We start from the raw sequence: 10471 nt of genomic DNA on the forward strand, positions 1-10471 counted from the left end.
AAGTCGAGAGGCAGAGGTCGGGTTCGAACCACGGACCTTTCGGTCAGTAAATTCGCGCTCTAATCACTTGGCTCATCTCGCGAATAAGCAGTCCTGTGCAGGCAGCGGCGATACTACCACTGCGCGAAGTGTGCCAGCTTGGTCAGCTGGTTTCTAAAAAAAGCCTCAAGCACCCAATAGCGGTATCCAATCAGGGCCCATGTAACCGGCCTAGAAGAATCACCAACCTCCCTCCGGTCAGGTTTGGGAGAACGTAAATGATCACCTGTGTTCTGGATCGTCACAGATTGGCCGCCAGGAAATGTGAAAGTATCTGACCAGGAGTGTCCCTATAAATTCTCTCCTCTTATAAAGGCTCTTATACCTCTTCTTGTGAATATGTACGTCTCTACGACAAGCTCGCTTCCGAGTTAGCAATGAAAGCTCGGATGAGTTCACTGGCTGGTGATCAGATGACAGATGATCTGTAACTGACTTACAAAACTTCCGTTACTGTACGAAACGTCGCCAGTGTGCGCAGAAAACCAGCAGGCCAGCAAGCATACTTAAAACGGTGCACGCAGTTGAAATTATTCTAACTTAATCGTTGTGGAGTCAACGGCAACCATATTATGATCTACAAGGTACTGCAACTCGGAGTGTACCCATCTCTGTGGCGATTGATCAAGCCAGTAGGTAAGCTGAGTATACATGGTCATCACCCTAAGCTGGTGGACCGAACCGGCGGACTACCACGTGTTTATCGGTTGTCATGAGCTCGAGATAGCTAAATGGTTACGGAGCGAAATTACTGACCGGAATATCTGCGGTTCGAACCCAACTACTGCATTTCCACTGCTCCTGTCTAGGCCTGAGCAACCTGGCAGTATCCCAGTCCTCGCGCCTCTTTCTGATGGCATAACAGCTAGGCATCGAAAGGGTGTTACAATTGAACGATAACTGGTATTCACTGTTAAGGGTAGAGTATGGGCCCTGAGTGAGCGCAAGAACTGGACGGTATTGCACAGAATAAATAGCGGTTTACTTGTCGAAGGATAGGTGTACATAAGCTACAAGTGAAGGTGAAGCATGGTTAATACAAAAGTGATAAAGTAAATACAATGGATATTCATGACATTTATCCAGGCCCTTGGATTGTGTGTAGAAAGGTGTAACTCCAACACAAGGACTGAATGCAGATTGATAGTAAAAATTTATAAAAAGGGGTAATGAAAAATGTGGTCACGCTTCTCGGTCTCTTAATATGTAGTCATATGTATTTGGAGGTGCAGGTCCATCGCCCGGGCACGGGGACGGACTGAAGTATGATCGACGTTATATTTAACGTTACCGTGTCAAAGCGCGCGTAGGTCAGACAGAGTGGATGTATGAACGCTACTGCCTTCACTGGATGAGGTACGTGTGAACTCGTTGACAAATGTGCGGTCAAAGAGCGAATGGCGGACGGATCCAGTGCCTTCCTTTCCGCCTGGAAGAACATGTGTGTAATTTGGATTGCAGTTTAAAAGTTCGAATTTCTCAACGACTGTCATAGTGCAAGCTGCTGATAAAGCCAGCCATGAGTTGCGTCTACTGTCTCTTTTGAGGCGATTTCTTGAGTTCACTGTAGCCACTCATCCTGGCAAATGCACTTTTGTAGTTCCATCACCTTCATATCATGGTTACATTTTGGATGGCAGTGGTTTTAAAGCGATGCAAACCGTTTACTCCTTTGGTAAATGCGACATCACCAGATAATCTACAAGGACTGCGTTCTGTTCTAGGAACAGAACATGCAAGTTACTTGTTTGGTGTCATATCTGCCAACCAATTTTCTTGGTCCTCCAACCATGAAAAGACATTGCAAGCGTGGTCATCTTAAAACCATGTTCCGCAAAACATCATTTGACCATCATTACTGATGCTTCCTCGACTGGAATAGCAGCAGTTTTTGAAGAGACATCATCATCAACAACAGCATGACATCAGTGCTCAACACCAATGCTTCACTGCCGTACAGCCATGACTTATTTGAAAGCCTTATTGTAAAGAAAAGAATAGAGGTGGATGGGGGAGGGACTTAGTGCTAGCTTAACACAATCATTCCGAGGTGCCTACATCTCCAGACATTCACTCTCAATCGACCACCGCTGCGGCCTTCACAGATGGCAGGAATAATGTGTGAAGATTCACCTGGCTAGACCTCCTCGGGGCTCGATGGGATACGTGTTTTTGGGGTGCACTGGGCACTCTAGGTGGACTCATGACATCCGTAGCATATAAGTACTATTCCTGCAGTCAGAAGTTCAAAACAGATTGGCCCCATCACCACCATTAGGGCATCAGTCTAGTAACCATTGCTTTTAGGATGACCCCTGGTTGATCCATCATCAGGAAAGCTATATTTGCGAGAAGCAAGTGCAACAGGTGCTGAAACTGCAGTGCTTCTAGTGATCAAAAAGGGACGCAGCTTATGACTCCGTTGGCCGCCAGGAAATGTGAAAGTATCTGACCAGGAGTGTCCCTATAAATTCTCTCCTCTTATAAAGGCTCTTATACCTCTTCTTGTGAATATGTACGTCTCTACGACAAGCTCGCTTCCGAGTTAGCAATGAAAGCTCGGATGAGTTCACTGGCTGGTGATCAGATGACAGATGATCTGTAACTGACTTACAAAACTTCCGTTACTGTACGAAACGTCGCCAGTGTGCGCAGAAAACCAGCAGGCCAGCAAGCATACTTAAAACGGTGCACGCAGTTGAAATTATTCTAACTTAATCGTTGTGGAGTCAACGGCAACCATATTATGATCTACAAGGTACTGCAACTCGGAGTGTACCCATCTCTGTGGCGATTGATCAAGCCAGTAGGTAAGCTGAGTATACATGGTCATCACCCTAAGCTGGTGGACCGAACCGGCGGACTACCACGTGTTTATCGGTTGTCATGAGCTCGAGATAGCTAAATGGTTACGGAGCGAAATTACTGACCGGAATATCTGCGGTTCGAACCCAACTACTGCATTTCCACTGCTCCTGTCTAGGCCTGAGCAACCTGGCAGTATCCCAGTCCTCGCGCCTCTTTCTGATGGCATAACAGCTAGGCATCGAAAGGGTGTTACAATTGAACGATAACTGGTATTCACTGTTAAGGGTAGAGTATGGGCCCTGAGTGAGCGCAAGAACTGGACGGTATTGCACAGAATAAATAGCGGTTTACTTGTCGAAGGATAGGTGTACATAAGCTACAAGTGAAGGTGAAGCATGGTTAATACAAAAGTGATAAAGTAAATACAATGGATATTCATGACATTTATCCAGGCCCTTGGATTGTGTGTAGAAAGGTGTAACTCCAACACAAGGACTGAATGCAGATTGATAGTAAAAATTTATAAAAAGGGGTAATGAAAAATGTGGTCACGCTTCTCGGTCTCTTAATATGTAGTCATATGTATTTGGAGGTGCAGGTCCATCGCCCGGGCACGGGGACGGACTGAAGTATGATCGACGTTATATTTAACGTTACCGTGTCAAAGCGCGCGTAGGTCAGACAGAGTGGATGTATGAACGCTACTGCCTTCACTGGATGAGGTACGTGTGAACTCGTTGACAAATGTGCGGTCAAAGAGCGAATGGCGGACGGATCCAGTGCCTTCCTTTCCGCCTGGAAGAACATGTGTGTAATTTGGATTGCAGTTTAAAAGTTCGAATTTCTCAACGACTGTCATAGTGCAAGCTGCTGATAAAGCCAGCCATGAGTTGCGTCTACTGTCTCTTTTGAGGCGATTTCTTGAGTTCACTGTAGCCACTCATCCTGGCAAATGCACTTTTGTAGTTCCATCACCTTCATATCATGGTTACATTTTGGATGGCAGTGGTTTTAAAGCGATGCAAACCGTTTACTCCTTTGGTAAATGCGTCATCACCAAATAATCTACAAGGACTGCGTTCTGTTCTAGGGACACTTCAATATGATGCTAGTTTTGTTCCTAATTTTGCTAAACATGCAAGTTACTTGTTTGGTGTCATATCTGCCAACCAATTTTCTTGGTCCTCCAACCATGAAAAGACATTGCAAGCGTGACCATCTTAAAACTTCAGCTGTTTTGAAACCATGTTCCGCAAAACATCATTTGACCATCATTACTGATGCTTCTTCCACTGGAATAGGAGCAGTTCTTGAAGAGTGGCAGACCGGTGATCTGCATTTCCCGTGGGTATTCTCAAACTTAACGAGAAACACTTGTGATATATTGGGATGCTAAACGACTCCATAAGTATCATTTTGGATCAAACTTTACCACTGCTACTGATCACGAGGCCTTACAGTTCTTGTATTATCCTATAAAAATCTCTAACGAAGCCATCTGCTGCTATGGTGCGACGGTGGATCATTGTACGCAGTTCATATACCTACACGATTGTTCAACGTAGTGCAAAAGTGATTTCCCATGCCGATTTCTTATCCAAAATTTCATTATGCGACTCTGATTCAAACAATTCAGATTGCTTTTTGATTCTACCGTTACCAGTCAAGCGGGATGCGCCTGTTTCTGATACTGGAAGATATTTTGCTACCATTTTTCTGCACTGCAACGTGGCTGGGCACAGCAAGACCGACGGCGATTTCCTGAATTTTACTGTCGCCGCGAAGGTTCATTACTCCGGATGGTTTGTTGTGCTTTGAGGATAGAGTTAAAATTACACCGACTCAGCGAGCAGCCCTTCTTGCAGATTTGCACCCTCATCATCTGGGTGCTGATAAAATGAAATCTCTTGCACGCTTGCCATGCTTGCCGTCGGAACTAAATGCTGACATCAAGTATACTGCTAAAAATTGTGTTAAATGCACACACACAGCAAATCTTCACAGTGGTATCCGTGGCTAGTTGCTTGTGAAATATTTCGACGACTACGGTCCTTGTCTCGGTGAATACTACGATTTCACACAACATGCATTAAGGAAAGTATTCAACCGCGAAGGTGTACCAACTGCTTTGGTGACTGACAATGCGACACATTTTACTGCAAAATCTCTCGAGGAACGGTTAACAGGCCTTGTATGTCGACATCTGTTTCCTGCTCCACGACATCTCCAGTCTAATGGGCTTGCCGAGAATTTTGTGCGAATGATAATTTTCTAATGCAATACAGGAACGCCGTTCATTCAGTTACTGGGAAGAGTCCCGCGATTCTTTTTTTTAATTTCGCCCGTTGCGTACAAGTCTCGACTGTGCCAAAACGTCTGTTACGTTTCTCAGGGGTAATGATTTACGGCCTGCTACAGGAATAATACTATCATCAAACAGCAAACGTATGGTGACAATTCTCGATTTGGATGATCTCTCTTGTCAGGTTGAGTTCAATACCAGAGGTCAGTGTGTTAACGGTACTTCTGCTGTTTCAAATTCTAATGAATCTTTTGTAGACGATCTTATTGTATCCGAACAGAACGTTATCTCTGAAGAACATGCTATCTACGAAGAACCTGAATTTCCCAATTCGAGAAGATCCGAAAGATTACGATCAAGAACACCACTGAATTATAAACATCCACAGGCCTGTTCAAGGTGTGGCGGATATGATGAACACGATTGATGCTCTATTCATTGCTCATATTCATAATTTGAGGCACAGTCAAGTCTGTTCAGCAGAACAGGTCTTGGAGTAGTTAGCCAAGTTGGTATAGACAAACCACAGAATGACCGACGCTCAAACTGAAACAAGATTCACACGGAGTGGCATTCGTAGAGATGCAGGTAAAGGGACCGTATAAAGTGGAGGGCGTCTGATAGAGCCGGCTCCCACTGTAAGATTTGAAGGGCCTTAGTCTTGAGTCTGAGCTGGATTGTGCTCCAGAGTGTCCCGTTGACGCGTACGACTTATCCGTTCCCCTGGGGATTATAAGCAGTTGTTCGACTGGTGCAAACCCTTCCGTCATGTAGGAACGTGTACAGTTCGTCGGACATAAATGAGCCACAGTCTGAATGTACATATGCAGGCATACCAAAGAGAATAATTCACATGGACATTTAGTAACGGTGGATGCACATGTATCTGCACACAGAAAACGGGAAAACTCATCAACGATACTAAGGAGACATCGGTTTCGAGTAACATAAGGCACAGATCCTTTAAAATCGACACCAGTACGCTCGAATATTCAAGCCGCTTTGGTGAGCGTAACGGTGGACGGTTTGTAAAGTTGCAGTTTGACTGCGGCACAAACAGTACACTTTAAGGCGATGTCTTTTACATATTAGAGGGCAAACGGTAAGTTTTGATAAAGAACAAGGTGATGCATGCGAGATATTCCGAAATGGCACAGGTAATTATGGCGTTATTTTAATTTATCATTGCCGATCACGATGGCGCATAAGTTACTGGATAAGGCGTCAGCCATCAGATTGTCTTTACCAGATCTGTAGCTGACATCGTAGCTAGAAGTAAGGAGCTCCGTTTTTCATTCTTTGTCGAGCCCACATTACTGGGTCTAACGTGTTGCCCAATTCCAGTCACACGGTGCGTTACCAAAACACTGCTACCAACAAGATACACCTCAGACTTTCGCGTTGCACCTCTGACCTAATGCAAGGAAGGGTTGCTAAATCACTTGTGCGTACCTGTATGGGATCACACGCTGAATATGCTACGTCTGGAAAATCTTACTTTAGGGGTAAGCATAATGAGAGCTACCAAGCTAATAAGGGGCTTTAAACAGTCCTACACTCAACCACTAGCGACACTGAGCATCCACTAGGAAACATACCGGAGGCTACGCGACGGCCTCATTGTTCTTCGTCATTAAGGACAACAACAAACCAGTAGTGGAAACTGGTGCCTGACTGCTGTAAGCCTGATGCGAAAAGGTGAGATGAACAAATATAAGACCCCGTATCACTAGACCAGAGACAAAGAGAGAGGTGAGTGTACCACCCGAAATCACCAAAATCGACACATTTGAGCACCATGTTGGAGCACGAAGCCATCAGCAAAATTGAATCGACGACCTTTGCAAGCTCAAATAAATACAAGCCTAGAACACAATGAAGAAGCGTTTGATAGATATGACGGCAGGTTCGCCACTGAGATCGACTGTGTACTGTAGGTTTTCTAACTATGCGCAGCCGGAACTAAGTGCACCCTGTCCCGGAAGGTGCGGAGTCCCCATAGCACCCAACTGGACGCTGGCCAATTTCACTTCGCCGAGTGAAGTGACCAGGGGTACTGGCCATATCTCAGCGAGCATCGGTTAACCGACCTGAGTACCTGAGTGAAGCATGCTTGGTAGCATGCTGTGACCTTTGGTAAGGTACATTAAGTGGAAACTTACTGAGCCTTCCTCGTTGCTCACCTGTGTTCAGGCTATTATAAATGGGAATGATCAATTAGGAGCCAAGTACAGAAGACCGGTAAACGTCCCACTTGCGCGTGACCCCCGGGAGGTGCGACAGAGTCATCTCATTCAGTGTTTGTGTAAGCTAACGCCATACACCCAGGATAGGGTTTGTCGCAACCATAGGAAAAGTGCGAAGTTTGGCCAAATAATACAATCTTACCCAGCAATCACCTACAATTGGGAGAACCCATGAAGCGCTCGTGCTCTCTTACGAGTTCACGGTTGTTGCCATGTCTCAATACGGCCTTCGCTGCCGAGTATCAAGGCCTGTCGCTGATTCCGTTGGTTGAGTCTAGTATATGGCTGCTGCCACTGAACGATATCCAACCATCAGCTACTGTTGCCGAGAATAGTTTATCAGCACAGATTGCCCCAAATACAAGTCATCTAAGCTGAACGTTGCTCGAACTATCTCGTCGGATATTTGCGAGGTAACTGTTCGCTTAGGTTCGTCTAATTCCCATGCTTGTTATCGACTCTTGCAAACGTTTGCTGACCAGGTTTGTACGGGTCGTGCGCCAAACTGCGTGTTAATTTCAGGTGTCACAGGCGCACCAAGGGTGGAAATGCTGACAGCCACACAATGCATTCAGCTACAAAACCCTTACAAGTGGAGTAAAACTTTCTACGCCAAAATGGTGCATTCTGTTGCGAATGTGCTCAAACCAAAAACCATCGCAGTCTAAATTCATATTTTTGCAGCCCACCAAATTTTATTGTCCACTGAAGCAATCATATCTCTGGCGGAAGTCTGCTGGAATAATTTCCCATCTGGTGAGATGCATCGCTAAGACCCCTGGGTGCCCAAATGGGACTTAAAAGTTTGGGCTGGTATTCTCAACTCAATTGCCCGATTGCTTTGGTCCATCAGTGACACGTCACAGCCTTCGAAAGTTTAATTCCATCGTGCGAATACCGAGCGCAGCACTGTAATATGCACGCTATGGAAGCACCAGGGGACAGTGATTCTCCGAAGGCGGGTATTCGCGACAATTTTTGTGGATGGAAAACAGAAACAAAGCTCATGAGCCAAGCAAGGTTTTACATCACAAATACTTACATATAAATCAATCATCATATAAATCATAAATCAAACCGTATATTACAGCACAAACCAAGGGAAGTCGATTCATGCACAAGCCAAACTAAAGCAAATGATTGGCTGGTCATAGTCACGTGATCCATACCGAAACATACAACCACTGCATACGAGGCCCAGCTGCTCAACAGAAATTTCCACCAGCCGCCAACCGTGGCTCGGTGGCCTAGCGGGGTAAGCTCGGGGGCGGCCCTAAGGGTTGGCGGATCAAGTCCGGGCGACGGCGCTCGGCAACTTTTCGACTTACCCGGTTAACATGTCACTTAGTAGGATGCTACTGCTTTTGCTGAGTCATATGTAGCACTAAAAATGATTCACCAAGATGAAAGCAACTTAACGTTCCGAGTGCGAAGTTTTGACTATGGTTACATATCCATGACTATAGTCAAGTTTGAATCGAGATTTCCTAAAACACAAATGTCGAGTTCCTCCCAAGCTTTGATTGCAAGAAATGATGTGGGTAAACAGAAGAAAGTTGTGTGAATAAAGGCGGTTCGATGGATACGTTAAGGTTCGCGGATGAATTCTGTGATGTTAAGATTTTTTATTTTATAAACGTACTATGGCAAGTATTTCACGCATAGAAGCAGAGGTATCCTGCAATAAATCATTAAAATTGTTCCAGGCTATTTTCTCGCTTGCACTGACAGTCCATCTTTCCTTGGTTTATACGCTTCAACCATTTAACTTGTTTTTTCTTGGCTTGTGCACAAATGCAATTTGAACGCGCGCGCTTCCTGGCTTGTGCACAACTAACCAATCAGAATGCTGGCTTGTGCATGAATCGCATGCCCAAACCAAGCCGGGACAGGTGGCGCTGGAATCAGACTTAGCGCAATATGCGGAGCATTATATTCGTTGTGCATTCAAACAAACCAGCTTCGAAGATGACTTTGAATGGGGATCCAATATCCAGCATATCCTGTTATACTGGTTTTTAGAAGGCTTGGGTAAGTCCACATATTACGCTAGAAAGCAACGAATATACAGTGTTAACTCAGAACAGCAGCACGCGTAGACACAGCAAGCACGAAGCACAAATACCAAGGTAGCAGGCCGCGGTGCAATCACAGATTCACGGCTTAATACACAGGATCGGGGCTTTCGCCCAATTTTTCCGGGTCGGATTTATTCTTGTAGTTTGGCGGCTGTCATTAACCTGAAAGGCACAAGTGAAATAGGGGTGTACCACTGCTCATTATGTTCTCAGTGCGGGGTAGTGTGCTTGCAAGCACGAGGATTCACATGAATAAATTTCTAATAGCACTTTGAACTGGGTTCTAGAAGGAGCGTGGACAACCATCGGAAGAAGGTCATTTCACACAGATGCTTCCCGAAATTAGGAAAAATTTTCCCTAGTGAATGTGTGCGCTGTGGGCCTGAAAATCTTCTTACCATGTCCCCGCCGTGTGATTGCTGGTTCATCGGTGAAAGGCCTGTTGGCCAAGCTTTGTTCGAACACGGCATAAGTAAGAATTAGGTCTCCTCGGAGGCCACGATACTCCAGTGGAAGGAGATCAAGCATCGCGTGACGCGTTTCGTAGTCCACGGATTTGTGTCCGGTAACCGTATTCGTAGCGGCTGACTGGCCACGCTCAATGAGGGTTTTCGTGCGTCCTGAGTTGGTGTAGTCCAGGAGCGGTCTGACGTAGGCCCCATAGAGTGTTTGGAAGTCCATGCGAGTAATACGGGAGAAGGTGCGTCAGATCATCCGCAGAATGGCGAATGCCTTTTGGGTCGATTTCTCATGGTGCAGTGAGAAGACCCAGATGCCCTAATACTTTTTGGCATCTATCCTCATGATGTTTTCTGGTCCTTTCTCACCATGCATAACAAAGGCATTCGCTGAGTCTCCTCCAAACGACACATGGGCGCACTTTTCGTCATTCAGAGAAAGGTGCCAGTCCAACGGACACTGCTTGGCAGGGTATAAATCCACTTGGAGGGCACTGGCATTGGTTCTCCAGGATTTTAAGTCGACCGCATCAAGTAGAC

General features: G+C 45.6%; 1 protein-coding gene across 1 annotated transcript in view; it reads right to left on the reverse strand.

Annotated features, from left to right (window-relative positions):
- The window catches only part of T265_01557 (hypothetical protein), a gene marked incomplete at both ends in the record, with an annotated part of 22679 nt that extends 21767 nt beyond the window's left edge, over nt 1-912 (reverse strand). Inside the window, one exon of the mRNA XM_009165616.1 lies at nt 792-912. Within this exon, the coding sequence (XP_009163880.1) occupies nt 792-912 (121 nt within the window). The remainder of the gene's footprint in view (nt 1-791) is intronic.
- Nucleotides 913-10471: the final 9559 nt, after the last annotated feature.

This window comes from Opisthorchis viverrini (genome assembly GCF_000715545.1).
Source record: "Opisthorchis viverrini unplaced genomic scaffold opera_v5_17, whole genome shotgun sequence".
Taxonomy (NCBI): Eukaryota; Metazoa; Platyhelminthes; class Trematoda; order Opisthorchiida; family Opisthorchiidae; genus Opisthorchis; species Opisthorchis viverrini.